Source organism: Stegodyphus dumicola, chromosome 3, assembly GCF_044657685.1.
Source record: "Stegodyphus dumicola isolate Sdum_Otavi_A_Nest chromosome 3, ASM4465768v1".
NCBI classification, from domain to species: Eukaryota; Metazoa; Arthropoda; class Arachnida; order Araneae; family Eresidae; genus Stegodyphus; species Stegodyphus dumicola.
The window spans coordinates 42955202-42982571 of NC_140770.1; the positions used below are offsets into that span (position 1 = coordinate 42955202).

General features: G+C 31.9%; 1 protein-coding gene across 7 annotated transcripts in view; it reads left to right on the forward strand.

Annotated features, from left to right (window-relative positions):
- The window catches only part of LOC118181410 (tyrosine-protein kinase receptor torso-like), a 108370-nt gene that overhangs the window by 42382 nt on the left and 38618 nt on the right, over positions 1-27370 (forward strand). For 6 of the 7 annotated variants that reach the window (XM_085812815.1, XM_035350538.2, XM_035350542.2 and 3 more), the window contains 6 exons: positions 2-170; positions 3425-3609; positions 7093-7210; positions 16455-16582; positions 19238-19421; positions 21715-21893. In XM_085812815.1, the coding sequence (XP_085668941.1) occupies positions 2-170; positions 3425-3609; positions 7093-7210; positions 16455-16582; positions 19238-19421; positions 21715-21893 (963 nt within the window). The remainder of the gene's footprint in view (position 1; positions 171-3424; positions 3610-7092; positions 7211-16454; positions 16583-19237; positions 19422-21714; positions 21894-27370) is intronic. The other variant, XM_085812816.1, reaches the window with a different exon arrangement.

A 27370-nucleotide genomic window follows, 5' to 3' on the forward strand; every position in this document is an offset into this window, starting at 1 on the left:
GCCTAAAGATAACTTGACTGCAGATTTGGTTAGTTTGCCATTTGAGACAAACTATACACTTGTAGTAACTGGATTGGAAATGAGTGGCATACGAAGAGCCGAGAAAAATGAGAGATGGTTTGCTACACCATCATGCCTTAAGCTGAATGAAGGAAACTTCAGCCTTTGTGGTAAAATATAATACTTATTAAAGCCCACTTTTCCTATCATTATTAATAGCTGATTAACATGTTGACGGCGGCACGGATATTCATTGTTCTTTTCATGCGGTGGCATTTGAATTAGTGGTCCATTTCTTGGTCCATCTATTTTGTGAAACCCCCTAGTGAAGTAATAATAACAAAAAAGAAAAAACATTTTTTAAATTCGTATGAAGGATCCGTGAGGAAGAGGAGAAAGCGATGCAAAGAATGCTCAGCAAGCCTAAATGGTACTCAGTATGCCATGAAAAGAGCAAAGAAAGTAATAAAATATGGTGATAATTGTAAGGGCAAGCCAGCACTTTGTTTAGCTTGCTTAAAAAATTGCATGGAAAAAATTAATAATTATATTGAAAAATTACATTTTAATTTATTTCTTTTGTATTGAACGTTTGATTATAATGTTGAAATGTTAATGTATACTGTTGAATAATTAAAATAAAATAAAATTTTGTACTACGTATTTTTTGATATAAAAGTGTGACCGATTGCCACTTGTATGATGCACGCCGTGGAACAATCAAGCAGCCCCACAGAACAGACAAGCATAACCCATTGGTGGGTCAGGCCAGGATGAATGTGTTAAAATAGTATTTATCATATCAGTTTAATAAACTGAACTTCTTGATCATTAGAATCTACTTATAATAGCATTAAATTTTTGTGTTTAATATTTTAAAGTTTTATTATTTAAAAGTCAAAAGTTCTTTCTTAAAGATTTGTATTAAGAACTGCACAATCAATAATTTTCCCTTTCGTTACTACTGTTTTAACAATGATTAACTTACTTGTATAAACTATGATAAGTTAGAGGAGTTTACGATTAAAGTATTTCTTCAGAGAAAAGGAAGTCATATCTTTTTTTTTTTTTTTATTTTTAGTTAAATATTACTCAACCAAATGGCAAATTGTTTCAAACAATTTTTGGTTAAATCAAATTGGAAGCAAAGTGCTCAATGTAGAATTAAAAAATTTTGTTAAATACTTTACAATAGCAATAAAACTTCTTTCAACACCACCATTGAATGTAATTAAGAGACTTAATGTGTAATATGCAAATTCATAAAATTCTGATGATTAGGGCCTTAAATCTTTTTCACTGTATATATATATATATATATATATATATATTACTAACTTAAGTTGTATGTTTCAGTACAAATTTTATAAATGTTTTCTGTATTATTTTGTTTGATGAATACATAGATTTCTTATGAATAATCAGTTGCACATTTTAAATTTTAAGTACACTGACGACTGAGTGTCGATTGATTTGATATCCGAAGTTATTTGTTTGAAAAATGGATTAAAATTCAAATATGTATAAAGTTACTTAACATCTAATTTGAAACAGACAAAATATAAGGCATGGAAATCTATAATGGTTTTTACTAATGAAGATCATATTTGTAATGCTGAATATTTCATATTTGTATTTTTTGACTACCTATCATTATAATTCAATTTCATTTCATAATTTCCAATGTATGAATTCACAATTTGGTGCTTTTGAGGAAATGTATAAGCTTAGAGTAGAGGAAGCATTTAACATTGTTACAAATTTTGTACATTTTAGAGCAGTTTTATGTGAAATAGTTGTATTTTTCTGTGTAATGTAGCATAAAAAATCTAGAGAGATAAGCTATATCAAAAAAGTAAGAATACAGGGGAAGTCTATTTAACATTGAGTAAATGAGTGTCTTGGCAATTAGGGGAGATATCGCCAAAACTGCCAACAGTTTTGACGACCAAAATGTCACCACATGGTCGCCAAAACTAAACTGTTGCCAGTTTTGGTGACCATTAGGGTACCTATATCACCATAATAGTATTGTAACTGAATAAATGTAATTGATCACTAGCTGTAACCGTAATTCAACCCTCATATTCCAGAAATTTCAAGAAACATGAAGTACTAGAAAATCTTGGTAGCCAGATGAATACTATGTAAGGCCAGAGAGAGCATTTGCTCTCAGTTGTTATTGTTAGCTGTTAGTTCAACATGAGTTTGGAATATAGCTTCATTCTGTAGCTGCAGTTTGCACTGCATTGTGTATAACATGCTTAGCAGTTTGAAGTGTGACTACTGATTGTACTCTGTGATACTGTGAACAACTGTACGAGTATTTCTGTGGACAATTCCAGAACTCTGAAATATTTCTTTTGATAAAATTAATTTAGACGCATCACACCTGTATCCGTTCAATCTATATTGAACTCATACCCATGCAACAATATAGTAGGTATTTCTCTTGGACCATATTATTTTAAAATATCAAGCAGTGTTTATTGCAGTGATTTTACACTACATTTTAATTCATTGTCCAGCTATAGCATTCATTGTCCAGTATTAGGTTTAGCTGATAAGGACAAAAGATTGAGTTGTTAGAACCTCTTACTGAATTACTTATTATCGTTTGACAGTCTTGGTTCTGAAGGCACAACATGCATAAAGTTCCTATCTTAATCCTTTCATGTGGGTAGTATGGTGGGCAAATCTCTTTCATTGGTGGGCAATCTCTTTTCTCTTTCAAGCTTTAATTAAAATAGATGAGTTTAATGCATTCTGAAAAAATATTTCTTTTATGTAAGCAATACATTATCTTATTATTATCTAGGACATTATTTTATTGCAAGAAGATATAAAATTCGGAATCGGATCTTGGCCCACTAGGGTCTCTATTGCCAAAGTTACTGAACACTGTTAATTTGACCTGAGTTCAATTCCAGGTGAAACAGGTTGACTGCATTGACATTGTCATGGTTTTCTCCACATGTAACATGGATAAAGCCAGTTAGCTTTAGAAAATCCACCACAAAGGCATTCCTGCCCTTAAGCAGATACCCCTCACATTCCTTGTCATAATAAAATAAACCAATCTAAATCAAATAAGATCAGAATAAGATTTATTGATGTAACTTAGTATATATTTAAAAACAGAACATTTTCATCTAGTTATTTTTTACATTAAAATACTAGGTGATTTTGTTGCAAAATTATTTCACTTTAGTGATTAGTTTCCTTTTGCTAAAATTTTATTTTTAACATGAAAATTCATGCAATTCTTTAGAGAAAATGATGTAGTAATTATGTTTTTTCATTTTTAAAAAAAAATTAAAATTGTGATTTCATAGAATTTCCATTGAATGTATCCATTTTTAATGCAGTTTTTCAAATTTAATAAATATGCAATACAAAAAGTTTGAAAAATATTTTCTTTTAGCTCCTGGGTTTCCTCAAAACTTTACTGCTGACTGGTATCCAATTACATCTGAAGCTGTGCTGCACTGGTTACCTCCCAAATATACTTCTAAAAGGAATCCAGTAAAATATTACTATCTTTCAGTTTCTGAACTTGTTGGGCTACTACAAATAAAACAGCATATGTATTCTCTAGTTTTAGACTATGTGAGTCACTTCTATATTTTACTCTTTTCGTATGTGTTGAAAAGTAAAAAAATTATGAAGGGGAAGGAAATTTTATTCAATAATACATTTTTTAATATAGCTCAGTGTTTGGTTGCTGTAATTTGAATATTCTTGAACATGCAACAAAGTATATGTCTAATAGTAAAGAGAATTAATGTTCTCTGCAGTGTTGCATTTGCTGCAAATATATTTTATTTTAAATATTAAGTACTTATTCAAATATCAAGTGCAACAAATGTTAGCTGTTTTCATTATTTAAAAATTTGTCTGATAATTTAAATGAATGTAATTAATTAATGTACTTCTCTTTGCACACATTGCACAGAAAGGGGAAAAAGTACTACCTGCACATTTAAGGAAATAAGCACAAAATGTAATGAGTAATAAATTGTAATAAATGCCAGGAGCTACCAGTGGTTAAAGCTGCAAAACACTCATAGTTCATTAGCAATAGCTTAGCTAGTGACTACATGATACTTCTGTAGTTTTCCATGTGTGTTCTTAAAATATTTACCAGTTTTCCTACAAAGTCTAGAAGTTCCCTGCAGAAGGAATAAATCCATTCTATTGTCAGATAATCCAAGTATGATTTACTACATCAAATAACATTACTTAATCTATAAACTTAAGAATTCCAATTTGTTTCTTTTTGTGTTTGATTTGCAAGTTACTCAAGTTTGTATGTGTAAATTACTCATTGCTTTGAATTCCTGATCATTTGACATCTTGAGCACAATGTAGTCAATAATTTTCAGTATTAACTTATCAGGACTGGATTCAGAAATGTATGTATGTATGTATGCATGTGCGTGTATACATATACATAAATATGTACATGAAATACTTGAAAACTCATATTCGTACATACATGCATACATACATTTCTGAATCTGGTCTCGATAACAGAAGAGTACCTAATTTACCTATAAAGTTATAATATTTAGGTGCAGTTCACCATTTCCTTCATAATATTTTCCCACAAATATGATATAAAAATGATTCAAATTGCAGAGAGATATTTTTTGGACTATGTTACTTTTCCTCAAAATATATAAAGATTTGACTGTCTAGTGTTTATAAACTGAATGTCCTTATAAAGGTAAATATCCTGATCATGTGCAAGTGTTACTTTTTTAATTACTTAAATGGTATGGATATAATATAATTAAAGTGGTATAATTTTTAATATATGTTTAATTGTGATAAGCATAAAATTTTAAATGGCAATAACAGAAAAAATACCATTGATTACACATTGTTCAACATTTAGAAATTGAGCCATTGTCAGGCATGACTAGGTTTAGCTAGAAGTTTAACCACAGTCCTAATAATTTGGAAGGAATTGGAGGAGGTTGAGTCAAAATGATTTACTTAGTGAATAATTTTTCATTGTGAATAGGTTTACATTAGATGTTTAGGTAAGACATGTGTCAAGACAATAATAATTCATGGTATTGACTATTTTCAGTTTAAAATCAGTTTAAACATTTATTAGTGCTGCCATCTGTTAGGTCTATTAAAGAGTACACAATTTATAATAAATGTAATAGCAGACAACTAAAAACTAGGGGTTGTGTAGATTTCAGAATTTTGTATTTGATTTTAAAATTAAGAATATGAGAAAATTTAATAGACTGAAAATAAATAAAATCAAATAGAGGAAAACACATGAAAGCAATTTTTATTTATTATTTTTTTTTTGTGTTTTCAGAAAGCAAAACAAACACAAAAGCATATAAAGAGGCACCTAAACACTAGTTTTTGTATTTTTCAAGTCTGTTTTGTAGTAATGTTTTAAAACTTTAAGATTTTAGCTTGAGTCATACCTTCCTCTGAACAAATTATATACAATCATTACTTCCTGGTAAAATTATTTTTAGCCCTGAACTTTATTTTTCTAAATGTTTTAAATATTTTCCTTCATAACACATCTTTTATTATTCTTTAGATCAGTATTTCTCAACCGCTCGTCCACGAAATATCCTGCTATCTGTCCAAATTCCAAAGTGTCATTGCCCAACAACCAATATTACAATAGCACCTACATTACAATAACAATAATTTACCAGTTTAGTATTTATTTATGTTATGCGGAAAAATTCTGCCAATGGGTCGAATTATTAACCTACTGGTCCGCGAGAACGTACTGAAATATTTTACTGTTCTTTGGAGTAAATCCATTTGAGAAACATTGTTCTAGATCATCACTATCAGAATTAGCTCTTTTCTTTGTCAATGATATCATTAACTACCTTATATTTAAATATGTTCAGATTTCTAACCCAATGCATAGTATTGTCTTCCTGAAAAACTTGTTCATTTTACATCGTCTCTCAGCAGAAAGAACAGTGTGTTAGCTTTAACCTTTTAATCTCTAGATCCAAAACATTCATCTGCATTACATTTTATTTCAATAAAAAATGAATACAACACATTAACTTATCATACAGTCATCAAGGCAGACTTGAAAATGGAAGTTTTAAACATAAAAGTTATGCAATTTCATGACTTTATAGCCTGTGAACTCTGTTGTTTGTATATGGGGGACTTTTTAATTTTCAGCTAATGGTAGATTTTAAGGTGGCTGGTATTTTTTTACCATGGTATTACTCTATTTCTTACCTTTTGAGAAGATGTCATAAATAATGCATAAGTGCAAAAAATTCCATTATACAGTCCTACCTCTTCTGTAAAAATCGCAAATAGTGCATTATTGCAAAAAAAAAAGTAAAATATTAAAATAAAGTATATGTAAGTATGTATAGTATATTTATAATGAATTATAACTTGAAAATCTTCAAATATAAAATTAAAACAATTATACCGTAGGTTAAAATAACTCTCTACTCTGGTTAAAATAACAATATCTGCAGTAGCATGAAATTTTTAATGTTATAGCATTTTTAAATGAAATAGTCATGATTATATATAGTGAATTAAATTCCTTTCCATAAATGGAAACCTTGCTTCACATTTTTAATTTTCTAGGATGGAGAAAAATTATTTTAATAGTTATTTACAGCATCAAGCATTAAAAGAACCCACTTTTATTAGCATTAATAATGCTACATGTTCTTGATGTTATTTTTAAATTCAGTAGTCCAAATATTTTTTTTTTTTTTTTTTTTTGTGAATAAATGCTTTTCTTTACAGTTTTTAAGGGGAAAATAGGTTTCTTGAATTCATTGCCTTTTTTTGTAGCATGCTGTATTAAAAATATTTGCTAACAATTTTTATAATGCTATGTTAATAATGAATGAAAAGTTATTCACTAGTTATCTTTTGGGGAAAAAAATTTTAATGCTTTTATGGCAATATGTTATTTGAGGTAAATTTTTTAATGTATATGTATTGTTATTCCTAAAATTATATGTACAAGTATTATATTATTTTGTTATAAATTTCGGGAAACTAAATGCATTATTTGAAGTTTGTAACATACTGATATAATTTTCTTTCTAGTGGCATTTAAACACCACAATTTCTGGTCTCAAGTATAATTCACGTTATGTCTTTGAACTAAAAGCTGTGAGTGTAGGAGGAAGTGGAAAATCTACTGTGGTTAAATTGCTCACAAGAAGTAAGAAGGTTTTTTTATTGATTGAAATATAAAATTAAAAAAATTGTTTTAAGTTGAAAAAAATTAAAAGTAGGCAGAAGAAATTCTAAAATAGCCAAAAATGTTGAATTTTCATTTAATTGGAATGGTACTTTCTGATTATCTGCATTTTTGGCTCCAGCATTCGGATAGTCTGCTATGCTTTTGGTGTGTATTCAAGTAAACTTTAAACTAGTAAACAAACTTGTATTTGGCATAGATTTAGACAAAAGACTCAATCGATTTCAAGGGTATACAGGACCTTCTTCATCACAAGCAAAGAAATTTGCAAGATTGGAAAGCAGCTTGTGTCTTATATCTTAACTTTGGGTAAGAGGCAATTGGCCTATTGCGGCCTTTACCAATATATTATTTTTGACTTTTTTAAATCTTGAGATTCAAGGGAGTTGAATCCACTAAAATAGAAAGTACTTGTACACGTACTGTGCTAGAACAAGGAGATTTTTAATGGAGGTTCCAGTGCCGCCATCTGTTGAGATAAGTAAACTTAGAAGATATGAGGGTGCTCATGTGGCCCCATCTGTTTTTGGAAATGAAAAGCTTCTTAGTAGACTGGTGCTCCGGTGGCGCCATCTCTTGTACGTTGCATCTAGAGGCATTTTTGAAAAACTTTTCATACTGTTCTTTGGATAAGCAATTATTGGCAAGTGATTATATGATGAAATAGCATAGTTTATCACAGTAGAAAACGGTTCATAAGAATAAAACTATATACACACCAAAGTTTATACCTACTTTGGCAGGGAAAAAGTCCGTAGCGCTTTATAAAGTAATGCAGTAAGATGAAAAGTAAAAATAATATTAAAATAAAACTTGGTAAATAAGTAAAGAACAAAAAATATATATACAATTACCACCAACTATTGTGATGAATAGTACAGGGTCTTTTGTGGCATTGTTCTACTGTGTAATCATAATTTCCGAGTTTTTTAATAATATTTTCAGGATGATTGTCGTACTTTGTAAAGAAGTTATGAGATAATTTTAAAATTTCTAAATCTGTTAGTTTGATTTTCAAGTCATGCAAGTAAAGGTGCTATTCTTCATAAACCAGGGTGCATTTGTATTTATTCGAATTGGCTTGTTTTGAATCTTTTGAATTTTTGTGGAGTTCTTGAAGTAGCAGCCTAAGCTGGAGATGTATAAAGAAGAATGGGATGTATTGCCTGAAGATAAATTACTCTTTTTGTTGCTAAACTAAGGTTAGGATTTTTTTCTATGAGTACATAAACACTTCCTATTGCTTGATTAGTTTTTTTGCATGTATTTTCAACGTGATCTTTGAATGTGAGTTTTTGGTAGAGATAAACTCCTAAATACTTGATGCATTTTTCATTGGGAGATAGGGATGTTATTGATGATAATACTATTGAGATGTCTTCTAGGATTCTTTTGAAAATAAACTGTAGTTGATTTGCTTTCGTTAATTTTAATTTTCCATGCACTGAATTATGGGAAAATATAATCTATTGCATTTTGTAAGTTTTGAACAGCTCTTTTAGGGTTGAGGGACTTGCTGAGAATGGCAGGCATCTTTGTGGCTAGGAAGATCGTTTATATACATACTAAAGAGAAAAGACGAAAAATTCGAGCTCTGAGGGACATCTGCATTCATATAACTGATATTTGAGAGTTCATTCTTAATATGAACTTGAAAAGTTCTGTTTATCAAAACACTAGGAATTGGAAGGATTAGTCCAGGTGGAAAATTGTTGCCGATAAGTTTGATAAGGAGGCTTGGGTGCCAAACCTTATCAAATGCTTTCTCGATATCAATAAAGATGCCAGCAACCGTTTCTTTTTTATTGAAGGCCTCACCGATAATTTCTGTGACACGAGTCACTTGGTGGGTAGATTAAATCCATGCCTGAATCCAAACTGATGTTCCTTAATTATATAGTTGTCTTCTGCGAATTTTGTAAGTCTGTTGATAACCAATTTCTGAAATAATTTTCCCAATTGCTAAATGCAAACTGATGGGTATGTAATCTGAGTTGGAAGTTCCGTTTTTCCCAGGTTTCTTTAAGACTATTATAATGGCATGCTTCCATTGCTTAGGAGCATTGTAGGCAAGCATTGAAGATGTAATAAAGTTGAAGGATGGCTTTTCTTGGAAAATTTTGAATGGTCTTATTGCTAATTTGATCAAATCCTGATGCTTTCCTTGGTTTTAATTTTCTTATTAATTCTGTAATTTCCTTTGGGAGAGGTGGATGGGTTGGTCTGATTCTTAAGTTCTTCTAACTGCTGAGTCACGTGGTCAATCACTGTCAAATCATTTGCATTAACAAAATAATTGACAGTGAATTGTTTTTCATATGCATTGGCAAAAGCATTTGCAATATCTTTAGGATTGGTAAATACTTGATTATTAACAGTAATAGGTTTGATATCATTATTATTTCTTTTAATAGCTTTAGCAATTTTCCAAACTGTCCAAACTATTTGTATGTGAGAGACTGCTTATAAAGTTGTTCCAACTGTCATCTTTATATTCTTTGATCAGATTATTTACAGTTCTGTTAGCTTGATTGAAGTTGAGTTTATTGAATGAGTCTTAACATTCTATGATAAATGTTTTTCAGCCTGTTCTTTTCTTTTTTCTTGTTAAAGGATGTGCGCTCAGAAGGTGAATTTTTCAGGGTGAATGGCAGATTTAGGCTTAAGTGCTTCGTGAATGTTATTAGTAAATTTCTCTATTGTATCTTCAATATCTTGAGGGGTATTTAAGTTTCTATTGATAATAGTGTCCTCTTGTGTAAGGTAACTGAAGTCTTCCCAATTTATTTTGCTATTAAGTGGAGGAAGTCAATAGCTTAACCCATAAAAGGTAAAACGTACAGCAGGGTTCGTACGGTTCTTAAGAGTCCTTAAAAGTCCTTAGAGATTTTTTTGGAATTGATTTTTGGTCCTTAAAAGTCCTTAATTTTGGCCAAAATCAGCAGAAGATCCTTAATTTTAATCATCTGAAATTTCTGTCTGTTTTATGACTGCCATTTTGAGCGTGAATTAGCATTTTGGAAGAATATTTTTGGCGATTCACTGACATATATGGTTATCTTTTGAATGGGTTCATGGGTTATTTGTTTCTATTTCTAATATAAATGATGGGATACTCGAGTTTCAAGCAAGAAGTGAAACATAAGCATTTTGAAATTCATTTTTTCTAATAAAGAGCTCTTAAACAACTTTTTTGGAGATGTGAATTCTTTTATTAAACGATTCAAAATTTGGCGACTTATCAACATTTTGGTGATTTTAAGATCAATTTGTATGGAAAATTTTTAATTCAGAGATCTGAGAATTTTTCGACAATTTTTTTTAAACATTGATAAATTTCATTAAAATAATGGTAATATATTGAAATTATATTTAAAAAATAACATTAAAATAAAACATTTTTATTTTTCACTGTCATAGTATAAAGTTTCATTTTGGCAACTTATTATAAGATATTTTGAATCTGAAAAATAAACAAGGTTTAATGCTATAAAGCACAATTTATGAAACAGCTCTTAGCAAAAGCAAAATTAGCTATGCATTTAATTAAAAAGTCTTTTTAATTTTTTCATAGTAAGAGTTTTTTTCCATGTAATTGTCTCAGAATATTCAAAATTCTCGGAATATGCTTCAGTTTTCTCTGTAAAATTAATTTTACACTTTTTCCCCTCTTTTTTTTTTTTTTTTTTTTTTTTTTCCAAAATATTTCTGGCTGTTTGCTGTCACAGAATTGGTAAGGATGATTTTTCTTTAGTATTTTAGACATTGCAGCTTGGAAAGTTTAGCAAGATCTGAAGGCAAAATTTATTAATAAAAGACCCATGATTCTAGAAGATTTGAGAAATATGTGACAAAATGATAAATGTCTCCATGGTATCAACAAATAAAGGATGTATTTTATGGAAAGTTAGCGATGAATTTCTTACTTTTTGGAGAATGTCTGGAAGAACAATGAAAACATAATATTTGAATGTTTACTCCTGATACTAGAATCTTTTTCTTAACATGTTTATCTTCTCTTTATTTTCTCTACTTTTCACTAGACACAAGGGTGGAAAATATCAAAAATGCTTCTAATCTTATTACATGCGCAGGTATTATAGAAATGGATTTTTTATTAATAAAGAAATTAAAAACTTACAATTCAAAAGATTCATCTAATATGTCTTCCTGCATCATACACAGAGCTGGCACTACGCATTTTCCCACCTGATGCAATCTCTGTGGATCCTAATTCTGCTGCTTAGCATCTTTCTAAATTCTGCTTCCAGTGCCTGCTCTACATTCTAAAAGTTTTGCTATTTCTAGATTTTGTTTTATGATGTGTCACTAAATTCTAAAACTTCTGTCACACCAGCTCTGTAACCGGCCTTTACCATATATATTTCATATTTCTTCTGAATGTTCATATTACTAAAGAAATAAAATTAGCCATTTTTTCTATACATTCTAAATGCATTTAGTGTTTTTTAGAATAACAGAAATCCTTAATTAAATTCTAAAATGAAAAGGAAGGAAACACGCTAAAGAAAGAAACTGAATACATAAAGAAAATTATTCTTCAAAGATATGTGCAGTTATTACTATATAAATTACCCAATTATTTATGATTTCAGCCTTTACTATAATTTCCCATTTCTATTTCCTCATATGATAGAGCTACTAAGCCAAATTAAATTGAAATTAAATTGTATAATCTTTGACCACTAATCCACATTTTTAGTTTGGATTTAACTGTTGTTTAATTACATCACTGTAAGCTATAATTGATTTTTTTTAGCATCAGAACATGCCTTTATGTTCTAAGTTCTTTTTAAATAAGAGGCTTATTTAAACCTTTGTCTGAAAATGCAGTTACTTTCAGACATAGCAATAATTTGTTTGTCTGTCTGGGGTTTTGGACTATTTAACTTTTCCCAGACCAGGTAAACTCTCATAGTTATATTGTGGAGAGGTTGACAAGTTAGGAGATAAGGCATGCAAAAACTAGCAAGAGCACTGGTTTGCATGTTGACACAAATCTCTAATTGTTAGAAAAGATTAAAGAGAAGGAAATCAATTATAAACTAGCCAAAATGTTTGGGAAGGTTTCAAATTAAAATGTTGGATAAATATTTTGTTGAGTGTTGTTGTTATAAAACATAAATGTTTTGTAGCTTTTAATGTGTCCTAATATCATTTAAGAATCAATATCATAAATTACATGTATTTTAAACTGTGAAATTTTATTAGATTGGGATTTTAATAGGGCCTTTTTTAACAAATATTGTTAAAAAATAAAATTTAATAGTGGCCATGTAAATCCATAATGACTAAAGTTTAATTACTTAATTTAATTATTTATAACTAACTGCTTACCCTAAAAAATTTTCTCTACATATTAAAGAGAGTTGTTGCCCTTTGTTAATACTCACTGTGGTCATAATATTAAACACAAAAATGTAAAAATTCAAGTAAAACTTATTCTTTGCATCTAGTGAGACTTAAAATAATACAAAACAACTTATCACCTCTGGTGATTTAATGGCTTATTGGAACCTTAAAGTATATTAACTTGGTTGCAAACCTTGGAACTTTACACGAAGCTATGCCACTAACTGCATCAAACAGAGCCTGACTAACTTTGAACACTTTCCAACCGTGCCTACATCAGGCCTTTCAAGTTTGTTCCTATCAGCAGGTCTCTCTCTAGACAAGCAGCAGTGGTGACAACATTGTCTTTTGTTATGAATCAGGCTGATAATGATCTTACTTCTCATTTTAATCTATGCCTGCTATAAACCTCTAGACTGACTAAGTATGCGACAAAATGAGACATAAAAAAAATCAACATAAAGCTAACTATTAGTAAGACATAAAAGTCACTTATCTTCCTTCAAATATGTCCAACTATTATAAGTGCAAAATATTTAATGATACTTGATAAATTGCATAAAGTTTATTTTATTCTCAAACTTATTAATAATTATGTTAATTAATTCATGTTTAGTAATAATGCATACTATTTAGGGATCTCTTTTATACCATCCTAAATAATACCATTTGTATGAAATTCAGGCATAGATAATATTTTTAATTGAATTTATTCAGTTCCCATTTGCTCATAGGTCCTTAATTTTTTTCATTAATGGTCCTTAAAAGTACTTGATTTCTGTGTGCAGAAATATGTACGAACCCTGGTGCAGGAAAATCATCTGAGGATAATGCATTATTGGTGAAAAGATACAATTGTTGGTTAATGTTGGCAGTAATGAGTAGATCAAAGGTGTCTTTGCATCCATATAAAGAAGAGATAAAAGTTGAAGCATTTGGGGCATGGATGTTCATATCCTTAAATTGGCAGTAATTATACAGAATAATGCATCAGGGTTATTGTTTCTGATTTCCAAACTGTATTTTTGCAGTTAAAGTCCCCCGTTATAAGTATGGGAAATCCTATATTTACTATGGCGTCCAGGTTTTGGGTATTAAGATGAGATTGCAGAGGTTTAAAAATTGATACTATTAAATAAATGGTATTGTTTCAGGGTAAAATGCAAATGCAAGCCTCTATGCTATTAAAAGCAGGGAGAGGATACACATAGCTTTTTAAGATAACTTTTTATGGCAATTGCAGTTCCACCACCTCTATTATGAAGATGGTCAGCTCTGTAGATGTGAAAATTTGGGATTTTCAGTTTATCGGTGCAACGTAGGTGAGTTTCGTTAAGCATGACTATGTCTAACTTATTCTTGGAGATGTAATCTCTGAGTTCTAGTAATTGGTTGTAAATTCCATTATAATTGAAGAACATGAATTTTGTGTAACAGATATGTTTTAAATTTTTAGTAGAATTATTTCTGTTGTAATTAATCATGTTCGTGGTTTATGAAAAGCTTTACAGCCTCGAGGGTGATATTTAGTCTGCTTGAAGAATCTGTTGCTTTTTTACTTTGTAGGTACATATTATGTAAATTTATGATGAAATCTTTAAATTCGTCAAAGTTGTCTTCATTTTCTTCTTTATTCTTAACATTATTAGGTATATTTTTAGAAAAATTAGTTTTCTTGCTTCTTGGAGGGGCTGCGGCAGCCACGGCATATGATTGGTTAGTTAGAGGAGTTGAAATTTTTCCTGATTGGCTGTCTGTAGTCGTAATGCTATTTTGTTCATTTTTTGGAGTAGAATCATTAATTTTGTTGGTTTATTAAATTTGTTATCATCAATTCCAGGCCACTTGGGACATTCCTCACTGCATGCTGGGTGAGGTCCAAGACACAGAATACAGGTTGGAACAAATTTTTTCTTAAGTCCAGATGGGCACTCTTTAGATTTGTGAGTGTCAAGACATCTCATGCATCTAAAAGGGTTGTGGCAGGTTCTTTGAGAGTGACCGTACCGTTGGTAGTTAAAACACTGCGTAGGTCCCGGTCTACTCTTATAGCCTCTTATTTTGATATCCATAATTTTCCTGACATGGAATATCTTCTTACTCTCATCTATCTTAGGCACTTTGGCGTAGAAGACAGAGAGGTATACAGTGGTGCCATCTCTGGTCTGCTGCAGTTGTCTAACTTTTGAAACTGGGATTTGTTGCTATTCAAGGTCTTCTTTGATTTCGTCCACTGTGATATCGTCAGATAATCCTTTTATTATGGCACGAATGCATTTTTCAGAGTTTAACAAATAAGTGTGAAATGATAGGGCCTCTTTTTGGAGGTAATCCTGTATTTTCCTGTAATCTTCTGAGTCATAAACTTGAATTACTTAGTTGTCCTCCTCTTTTTTGGCTTCTACTTTTTCTACCTTAAGTATTTCTTTAATGAATTTGCGTAAGTTTTTCCAATTAATATTTTTAGTGATAACTAAAGATGGGATTTTCCCGGCATATTTATTTGGTTTAACAAAAGATGCATCATTTGTGTCAGTTTCATCCATTTTTTCATTTTCTGTAGGATTGTCAAGATTTTGATCTATGCTTAGTGCACTGAATTTATTGCAAAGTTATGTAGAGAGAAGGTTATCTTCTGAGTCAGATAGCTTTCTCGCTCTTTTGTTTGTGCTGGAATTCATGTATCTTTTTTGCCACTAATTAATGGTAGATTTTTAGTAATAGCATCTATTGTACTTTGTTTATTTGCGAGAAGCGCAAGAACTAGGGTTTCAGTTTGAGTGCATTGGGATTCTAAACATTTTAACATTTTAGTTTCCTCTTATGAGGGGTTTTCAGGGAATTTTGATTTGAAAATTTCCATATCCTTTCTAAGATTGTAAAGTGTTTCAATTTCTTTAAAATAGACAGTGTCCATAGCCATGTCGTCAATCGTTAGATAGGCAATGACCGAGTCAGTAATCGATAAGCAAAATTTGCCCTATTCAGTTACAGTCAGTCTTAAAGAAAATCAAGAGTCAGTAAATCGTAAATGTCCTTTCAGCTATCATATAACGATAAGAAGCAAAAGAACATACTCGCTCAGTATTCAAATAGAACAGTAAAACTACAGGAGCAAAGGGGAAAAAATGTCTTATCAACTCAATGCACAGTTAAGAAGTGCCTGGAAAGCAGCAGGCATAACAGACTATTTATACCCTACTGCAGTAACATTATAATTCGCTTCCAATAGTGAAGAAAGTGACACAGAGGTTATTGAAAGCGAAAAAATTTTGATTGACAAATTAGTCTGTATTCTCGACACAGCAATTATAGGACTTGAACAGCGGAACTTTGTAACTGAACAAGAAATTATGTCTGTTTGTAGAATTAAAGAGAATGTATTATCACATAAAAAACGAAACAACTTAAACATAATACATTGAAAGAAATGTTTAATAAAGTAAACAAATAAATATTAAGCTTTTTTTTTTTGTAAATTTTGTTATTTATTTATAATTGTTATTTATTTATAATTGTCCTTTAGATCATAATTGTTCTTTATTTCATAAATTACGGTTTCATATTTTTAATTTTATAATTTCTGCATGCCATCTTACGAGATTTAAACTGATGATCTATAATCCGGAAAAATCAATAATCCGGAATCGCCGAAGTCCTGACGAGTCTGGGTTAACGACTTTTGACTGTATATATATAGCTCCAATATAAAATTCGACTACTTGCATTATTGCAATTTATAGAATTTCTGTTTAATGATTTCATTTTGATATGTTAATTGAAGAAAATAATAAACTTTTAAAATATTCCATGTCTTTCATTTTATTTTCAGAATTAAAATCTAAGAATATGTCACATTGGACAGATATACTTAAGTATAATATCCCACTTGTGTTATTTTTGCTTCTGACCATTGCTGGAAGTTTTTACTTTTTAAGTAGGAGGAAACTTCTAGTGAAGGTAAAATTATTAGTACTATTTTCCTATCATATTATAAACTACACAACATCATTTACTGCTTTAATTAGTTTTTTAAAAGGTATAATTTTCTTTAATATTATCAAACTTAAAATGTATCGTTTTATTTCTGGTAAAATTATTGTTTGTTATACTTATGTAATATAGGTAACAGTTTGATAATTTATCCATCATTTACTGGCACCATTTTTGGTGTCATGTATGTAAACATACACATAATTATGAATCAAATACAAATTCTAAATGTCTGCAAATTTTGTATTAAAAAATATTGTAGCATTTTTTGTATATCACATTCAGCCATTATTTAAACATTGTGAATGCTGAAATTATATTTTAGAAATCCATATTATGTCAGATTTAAAAATAAAAGTTACAAACTTCAAACAATGGTAAGAATAAAAATATCATTGTAGCTTAAAAAGCTCATGAAGTTAGAACTTTCTTTTTAGAAGAGTTTTTTTTTCTTAGTTTTATGAAAAATGGAGACCACTTGATTTTAGTATTTCAAAAATTCTGTCACATTTTTATTAAGAATTATTTTTAAGAAACTGATTGTTTAATAGCATCTTTTTATTAAAGAATTACAGAGCATCAAGTAATAAACATTATTTTTTAACCCATGATATTATTTTTAACACTTAACATTCATTTAATGATTTTAACTTCATATTCGAAATTAGATTCACTCTTAAGTTCTTCCAATATGAATTAATTTTTTTATCTTCTGTTTCCTACCCTACTTGAATACTTTTATTTTCAAACTTACATCTTTATTCATGTAATCATCATTTATCACCAAGTAAACTACTTTTAAATGGATATATAAATTTTTGGTATTTCATCAGTGTTTCAGCACATAATTCATATTAAATATCTATCTGCTTTTCGTCATTCATCATTGCAAGCTGCACTACTCAAAACAGTTGTGGGATTTTGTGATTTTGGGCATAAATTGCAGATGAGAAAATATATTGGTAATCGATACATGATGTATGTTTGTTGTAAGATATGAGAAAAGAAAAAGAAGTAATGAATAAGGAATAACTAAACCTTATTGAGGATATTTGTCGGTATACAAAAAAGTGTGCAATTTGTGCATATTATACAAACAGGTTTATTGGATACAAATGAGTCTCAATAAAGGGTATGGTTTCCCCTAACTGAAAGTAATGTCACACACCAACGAAATATGGAATCAGTGAGGCACTGGGGCATTCTCTCCCTTATCCTGTAGAAGATAGTTTAATAGTTAGATTGTTAGTAGTTTAACCTAAGTCTGAATCCAGGTAAAAGGACTAGCTTCATGTTTAGTTTTGTGGTTTCTGCCTATATGTAATGTAAATACAACATGCTTACAAGATGCTGTCTGATACAAGATGCTGTCTAAAATAAACATGCTTCTCAGAAAGTTCTCCATGAAGGCATCTTTAATGTTAGGCAGATAGCATACTAACCATAAATAAAATAATGGAATTTATAAACAACAAACGGTGTACTTAAAGCTCTCATTGGGCTCACTCTTTGTGAGTGTGGGTGAGGCAGATATAAGGAACCCTAGGTTTTAGGGGATCATCCTCTTGTTGAGAGGGAGTCATAATCCTGCAACTCCAGTGATCTTCTCACCTTCCTTTTTCCCCTATTCTTTTCTGTTATTATTCTACTTTTTCTCTCCAGATGTTGAAGTTCAAAGTGAGATGCTGTTATACCTTTGTTTCTAATTTCTCATGAAGAGGAAACACCTATGCATTTGCTGTTCATGGAGAACCCTAAAGCTGGAAAAGTTATTACTGAGGATTTGGTAACTGCATGGCAGTTGCACAGGCTTTAGATTGCATATAGGCCTGGTTAGCCCTGACGCAGGAATCTAGATCTCCTTGTAGGATTCCAGAATGGTTAAGTCCATTGTATCTGAATCTTTCTTAGTTTTCAAATAATGGCTTCTTAAATTTCACAAGGTCTACTTATAATGTTCCAACTGAAAAATTCAAAACAAATATTAATACGAATTAAGATGAATAAAATCTTGCTTTCTTGTTTTTAATAGCTCAGCTAGCAATCTGCAAAAATATCGCCTTTTCTTATTTACAAGTTTATGCAGCCCAGTCTTGGTGAATCCAAGAATATCAGATGGGTACAGTCTAGTGATTTTGTTGAAATCTCTCCTCAATCTCGATCTATTACACTCTTTGGACTGAAAAAGATAGGGCTAATTGAGTAAGTACATCAGGGCACAAAACTTTAATCTCTGAAGTTAAACCATAATAATAATTTAAATTCCTCTTTGTATCAGAAGAGGAAATTATTTCTGAGATGTCAAACACAGTGCAAAATAAGTAAGTAAGGTATGAAAAATATATATTGAAAGCCTAGGCACACTACAAAGAGTTTTTCTTTTACTAGTAAAGAAATATATTATCTAATATAATTTATATTTTAAAGAATTTTAAAGTAGTAATGATGCTCTTTAGAAATTTTCATGTAGTTCAGATGCTTATGCATACTTTATTGAACTACTTTATTGAAAACTTAATATTTTCATTTAAGAATAGATTTTATGAGCTTGCATCAAAGTATATTAATGCCTTACATTTTGAATTCCTTTTTATACTTATATAAAATTATTTATATTCCAAGGAAAAGTTAGTGGCAAAGCCTTCTGGTACTGCTGATGTTCCTGCCCATTTGCTTCCTTTCTTATTACCTCTGAATAAAATTGAGTTGTTAGAACCTCTAGGAGAAGGAGCATTTGGTATTGTTCATAAAGGCATCTTTCACAAAGGCAAAGACAAAGAACCAGTAGCGGTTAAAACATTTAGACGTAAGTTTGAAAAATAATGCACCTTGTTGAGTAAAACCTTTTCCTAGATTTTATGAATTCTGTAGTTCACATCCAATATCAATTAATTCAGTTTTGTAGAAGTCTGAAATTAATATAAATTTTTATGAATATAAAATTTTAAAACAGTAGATTTTTCAGAAGTTAATGTAAAAAATAGCCCCTCAATCCAACTGTATCTTGTATTCAGTTGTTAGAATTAAACTTACTTCTCTTTATACACAAAACTCCCTGAAGTCTATGCACTGGGAGATATAAATTCTTCTATTTTCAATCTTGCATTTTTGCATTTACTGACGGAGGCATAGCTAGGGATTTTAGCAACCGCAGACAAATGAAGATTTTGTGCCCCTTTCTGCGTGCCAAGAATGGAAAACATTTCATTCTAAAATTTTGTAACATTAATGCCGCCCCCTGAATGCCTGAGCCCAGGGACAGATTCCCCCCTTGCCCCACCCTAACTATGCCACTGCTTACCGAATTTAAAAACTTGGCAATTCGCAGGTAATTATTCAGAGAGGTTTATTGCTTTTGCAAAATGGTTTAATTCATTAGCAGATTTTTCGGAAGTTATGTAAAAAAGAACTTCACAATCCAACTGTACCCTGTATTCAGTTGTTAGAATTAAAATTACTTCTCCTTATACATCAAACTCTCTAAAGATGGGATGATGTAATTCTGGGAGATGTAAATTCTTTAATTTTTAATCATGCATTTTTGCATTCCCTGAATTTCATTCTAAAATTTTGTAACATCTATTTGCCGCCCCCTGAATGCCTGAGCCCAGGGACAGATGTCCCCCCTTGCCCCACCCTAGCTATGCCACTGCTTACCGAATTTCAAAACTTGGCACTTTTTCTTAATTATTCAGAGAGGTTTATTGCTTTTGCAAAATGGTTTAATTAGTAGATTTTTTGGAAGTTATGTAAAAAAGAACCTCACAATCCAACTGTACCCTGTATTCAGTTGTTAGAATTAAAATTACTTCTCCTTATACATCAAACTCTCTAAAGACTATGCACTGGTAGATGTAAATTCTTTAATTTTCAATCATGCATTTTTGCATTCCCTGAATTTCAAAACTTGTTACTTTTTGTTAGTTATTCAGAGGGGTTTACTGCTTTTGAAAAATGATTTAATTCATTACTAACACACTATATGTATTAGTCATAATTTTTTTATCTAATTTATTAATATTACTACCAGCTGTTGCAGCTAATAATGCATACTTGAAAATTGGTTCAGAACTTCTTCTTTTGTTGAGTTATATTTGTATAGTCATTAATTAACCTTTAAAAAATTTAAAGTTTTCATTTTTGAAAATTGTTGAGTAATATCTTCTTTGTAATCAAGTCATTCACAGTATTGTTTTTCTACAACAAGTAGTGCTAAGATGTTAGCCTTTCCTGTCATACTTAATCTCTTAAATAATTTTTAATTGATTTAAATCAATTAAAATTTAATTGATTTGATTTAAAAAAATTGTCAATTGCTTTAAAAACGGGGGAAGATCCCTCTTCTGATTTAAAAACAGAAATTTTGTAAAAAAAAAAAAAAAAAAAAAAAAAAAATGTTATTTTTGATAATTTTCGCATTTTGCATCAATTTTGTAATGAATTCCATCACTTATAATATAAAACATACTTAGATTTTAAAATCTGCTTGACCAATTAAACTGATTTTTTCAATACGTGTTTGGTTTTCTTCTTCAATAAATTAAAAAAAAGTGTTTCCATTTTCCGGGTCTCATGAGTATTTGCATAAAATTTTATATCGGATACAGAATTTTATATTAAATGCTTCATTTTCAGTTTTTTTTCATTTATTCTTTAAATTATGTATATATTATGATAAATTTTGTACTAAACCTATGCAAGTTATTACAGTATTACTGAGCTCTTGCATAGGTTTGCCAGATACTGTCGTTCTTTCAATATTTTGTCTCAAATAATAAGCATTAGTATAAACTACAATATTCATATTTTTTCTCTATTTTTGATTATTATGTTTACTTCTATCTGAGTTGAAGGATTATACGATCCATCTTAGTCGAAGTAAAAAAACTTTGTGTTTCATATATATCTGTTTTGGATTGCTTTTATAGCATTTGCTAATAATATCTATCCAGTACTACATTGTCTTTTAACAGCAAAAGTGAAGAAGTATTATTTGTGTTGTATTTTGAAGAATATTTCTAAAGGAAAAGAATTTTATGCTTAAGTTTGCTATGTGATTTTTCTTATGTAGAGTTAATACTTTTGTATTTTTCTTATAGCAGACAGCATTACAAGGCATCAATTGCTTGAAGAAGTAGCTATTCTGCAGGATATTGGAAGGCATAACAGAATTATCAAACTTATTGGATTCACTTTGGACATAGATAGGATGTATTTACTTCTAGAATTATGTCCACTAGGAGATTTACGCACTTGGCTTCTCAATGTATATGAAAAGGTGAGTTTCTTTCACAGAGAAGAGCCAGTCTTACATTTATAGTAAAATTTCAGTTACTTGAACTTTGATAATTCAAAATATTCAATAAATTGTGATGTTTTCTGCCAGACGAATGTAGTAAAATTAATGTTAAATTTACTGATAAGTCAAAATACTTTTTGTTGGAAAAATTCAGCATATCAAATGCTTTTAAATATTGTTGAAATTATTCCATATATTTTTCATTTCTCCGTAAAATGAAGTGAGATCCAATCCCAGGTACACAAAAGCCCTGACTGCAACCTTTCTTTGTAGGCATACTATTTTGTTAAATGTGAAATACTTTACACTCTTGTGATTTCCTCAGTTATAATTTCCTGCAAGTTGTTGCAATCATATATTTTGCGGATGTTTAAAAGTGCATTTTAAGATAAAAAATAACTTATCATGCAAATATTATCCATTTTTTAGTTTGGAACTATGCATAACTCTAGTTAATATTTAAAGTTTTGGTACTACTTGTTTTTCATGGCCAAGTTTAAATTACTTGCAATACTTTGTGGCTGCCATATCTATGCAATTGCTTTTAATATGACATCAAAAGGTTTAGCTTTCCCGGAGGATTTCCACCATATGAATTTTGAAAGATGTAACTCTTATGTCACGCTGTACCCTTTGCTTTTTATTTTGCCATTTGAAGAGTCCATCAATCTTTCAACACTTTGGGTGTGAGTCCCCATTGTTGGATCAACAAAATTAAATTTATGATTCACAGGTAAATAGTTACAACCAGCCTTTGCCGGGGTTCGTATGGTCCTTAAAAGTCCTTAAATTTTTTTGAATCGATTTTTGTCCTTAAAAATCCTTAATTTTGATCAAATTCGGCAGGAGGTCCTTAATTTTAATCTTCTAAAATGTCTGTCTGTTTTTATGACTCCCAGTTTGGATGTTAATTAGCATTCTGGACAAATATTTTTGGCGATTCATTGACAAATATAGTTATTTTTTGATTGGTTCATGCATTTTAATTTGTTTCTATTTCTAATACAAACAGTGGGATACTCAAGTTTCTGAGCAAGAAGTGAAACAATTCATTTTGAACAATTTGGAACTATTTCATTTTTTCTAATGAAGCGATCTTAAATTACTTTTCACTTTTGAGAATGTGAATTCTTTATTAAACGGTTCAAAATTTAGCGATTTTAAGATCAGTTTCTGTAAAAAATTTTGAATTTGGAAATATGGGAATTTTTCGATGTTATTTTTTTAAAACGTTATATCATTGATCATTTTCATTAAAATAATGCCAATAATTGTATTCAAGAAATAACATTAAAATGAAACATTTATATTTTTCGCTATCATATGATAAAATGACACTGCTTTCCATTTTGGCAGCTTAAACAATATTTTGATTCTGAAAAATAAATAAGATAATAAATGCTTAAATTGTGCTTTAGCACAATTTATCAAAGAATTCTTAGCAAAAGCAAAATAGCTATTTATTTATTTAGTTAGAAATGCCTTCATTTTAATTTATTTCATGCTAAGAGTTTTTCCCATGTAATTGTCTCAATATGCATCAGTTTTCTCTGTAAAATTAATTTTACACTTTTTTCTTCTGATTTTTTTCCAACATATTTCTGGCTTTTTGCTCGTACAGAATTGTAGGGGTAAATTTTCTTTAGGATTTTAGACACTGCAACTTGGAAAGTTTAGAAGTATTTGAAGGTAAGATTTATAGACTCACGAATCTAGTACATTCCAGAAAAATGTCTTCATGGTATTAATATGGAATGGATGTATTTTACAGAAAGTTTGTGATGAACTTTTTGGAGAATTTTTGGAAGAACAATAAAAATATAATATTTGAATGCTTTACTTCTTGTCATGCTTGTCAGAATGGCAGAGACCCCTCAGGGGGCTCACTCTTGTGAGTACGGGTGTGGCAATCCCGAGGTACCCTAGCCCTTCAGGGGATCATCTTCTTGGTGAGACGGGTGTCACGATCCTGGAGCCCCAGTGATCTTTCCTCTTTTCCGTCTCCTCTCCTCTTGGCTGGAACTTTTTCCTTTCTCTTCTCCCTCGTGGTTTCTCTCTACAGAGTTTGGGGCTCGTCACGAGAGACTAGAGCAACCCTTGTTTCTAGTTTTCGAGTGGCGAGAAAACTGCCCACGTGTTTGCCGTGCGTGGAGACCCATGTCGCTAAAAAGGAGGGTCCTGGTAGTTGAGGGGCGAGGTACTGTCCCCAACACACTGCTTTGGCCTCTGCTTCAGCTAAACGGGAGGCACCTTAGTCGTCCTCACGGGTGTCAATCGGCTGGTCACTTGTCCTTGTGTCAGTGGCTTGGGGTCAAGCTCTCGGGAGTACCTGCTTTCGGGAAAGCTGACTGTGGGGCTTCAGTTTGCGTATAGGTCCGGCTAGCCCTAACACAGGAATCTGTGTTCCCTTGTTGGGCTCCGTGGTGGGCGGGGCCGTCGGACCCGAATCATTTTTCTTTCACTATGGCTTCTTCACATATATACCTAATTAAAGATTTCGAGGTCACTCCCGTCACTCAACCTAGTTCGGATAGGTCTACTACTAAACCAGTAACTCAACCTAGTTCTGAAACGTCTACTGCTAAACCAGTCGCTCAACCTAGTTCTGAAACGTCTACTGCTAAACCAGCCACTCAACCTACCTCTGAAAAGTCTACTGCAAAAAAATTACGCACAGATACAAATGAAAAAAATCATAACAATAGCCCCCGTTTCCTAGTCATTTCTAGTCCTTCTGGCGAGCTGCATAAGATGTCTCCTTTCATAATAAATAAATATATTCATTCTTGTATTGGTGAGCCGAGAAATATAAAGCGTCTCCGCTCCGGAGACTTCCTTATTGATACAATCTCAGCCACCCAGTCTGCTTCTTTACTTCAAATAACTAAACTTGGGCAAGCGAATGTCACTGTAACAGCACATAAGACACTGAATTATTGTCATGGCGTAATATCGGAATTCGACCTTCTGTATGTTCCTGAAGAAGAGATCGCTTCCGAGCTATCCGACCAAAATGTCTGCGGTGCTAGGCGGATCAAGATGCGTAAGGAAGGTAAGTTGATCGATACGAAACACGTGATCCTTACCTTCAACACGCCTGATCTGCCTAAGAATATTAAGGCTGGATATTTAAATTGTCCTGGAAGACCTTATATTCCGAACCCTATGCGATGCTTCCAATGCCAGCGTTTCGGCCATTCTAAGACGTCTTGTCGTGGCAGCCTCACATGCGCCCGATGCTCACAGATTGGCCATGATTCTGAAAATTGTGCCGCTGCGCCTCTTTGTATAAATTGCAAGGGTGAGCACCCAGCATTTTCACGCCTCTGCCCAAAATGGAAATTGGAAAAAGAAGTGCAGACTGCAAAGGTTACGAGGAACATCTCATATGCCGAAGCCAGAAGATTAGTCCAAAGCACACAGCTACGACCAAATACATCTTACGCCAATGCTCTTAAAAGATCTCGCTCAGTTGCTACCCAAACATCAGTTAGTATGCAGACGCCACCAAACAAAACTCAACAGACTACAAACAACAAGAAGAAAGAAAACCCAACCCATACAGTACAAAATAAAGAAATAGTAATTCAAAGCAAACCCAAAACTACCACACGAAAAGAAACAAATAAAAATAGAAGTTCCAGCAATAGCTCTCTTGATGGAATGGTTTCTGAATCTGCGGATTCAGACGGTATGGAAGTAGAAGAGGGTCTGGAGGTTCCCAGGCATCTACTTCCACGAAAAACCAAACAAGAGCACAGAAAGAACAAAAACTATTCATAATGGCCACCCTCGTATCATGGAACTGTCGCGGTTTCCACCGAAATCTGCTCGACATCAAAGCTATAATCAATGTTCATCAACCTTTATGCTTCGCAATACAGGAAACAAATCTAAAACCGGAACAACAAGCAAAACTTCGGAGGTTTTCTTTCGTCAGGAAAGATAACATTGCAGGTGAGCGTGCCAGTGGAGGTGTAGGTCTCCTCACCTCACTGGATTATCCCTCAAATGTGCTTTCTTTGACGACATCCCTCCAAGTTGTCGCTACTCAAACAAATTTTGATATTGTTGTTACAGTCGTTTCTCTGTATTTGCCTCCAAATGAGCATATTGATCAGCAAGATTTAAATGGTCTTTTAGAGCAGCTGCCTGAGCCTTTCATCATAATAGGAGATTTTAACGGCCATAGTCCGCTCTGGGGTAGTAAGGATACTAATTGCCGAGGAAGACAAATTGAGCAGATGATCGAAGATCATAGCCTTTGTCTCCTCAATAATGGGCAAGATACTTACTTCCATGAGCCTTCAAAAACATTCCATGCTCTCGACCTTGCCATCTGTTCACCATCTCTGTTGCCTTTTTGCACTTTTAATGTGGGTAAAGATCTTTACAACAGTGATCATTATCCCATTCTTGTGTCTCTTGCACGAAGAGGAGCAAACCCCATGTCGAGATCCCCTCGATTCATACTGGACAGGGCAGACTGGGAACTCTTCTCTTCCATTGCAGAGCTCGCAGATGAAATGGTAGAAGATGCGCATATCGATGACGCTGTTGAAGCTGTTACTAATACTATTATTCAGGCAGCTATGCTCTCCATTCCTAGAACATCAGGAAAACTACTAAAATATTCAAAACCATGGTGGAATCGCGACTGTCATGAAGCACTGAAAAAACAGAAAAAAGCATGGGGTATTTTTCGTAGATATCCTACTCTGCGAAACCTCATAGCCTTTAAAAGAGCCAAAGCAAATGCACGAAAAGTAAGAAGGCAGAGCCAGAGGGATTCCTGGATTTCATATGTGTCATCAATAACATCCTCCACGCCTAGCAAGTGGGTTTGGGAAAGAGTTCGAAAAGCATGCGGCATATATAAAGACCACTCACTTTCCTTTTTGGAAAAAGATGGACAAGTGATTAGCTCCATAGAGGAAATTGCGAATACTATTGGTGAGACATTTGCTTCCGTTTCTTCCAGCAGAAACTATACACCTGCATTTCTTTCTATGAAGCAGCACTCTGAAATAAATCCCATCGCATTCAACTCTTCCAAATCTGAGCCTTACAATAGACACTTTACTATGCTTGAATTAAGGAGTGCTTTATTGCAGACACATAGGTCTTCTCCGGGTCTTGATGGAGTGAATTATGAAATGCTAAAGTATCTGTCCTGTAAGTCACTGAATGCTCTTCTCACTCTTTACAATAGGGTGTGGAAGGAGCGTGTCTTTCCCAGTGCATGGAGGAGAGCTGTAGTCATTCCTATTCCTAAGCCAGGGAAAGATCCAAGGAATCCCTCCAACTATCGGCCAATTGCCCTTACGAGTTGCCTCTGCAAACTGTTTGAAAAGATGGTAAACAGCCGCCTAGTCTACTTCTTGGAAAAGAATGATATTATATCGCCTTATCAGAGTGGTTTTCGAAAGGGAAGAACAACTGTAGATAACATGCTC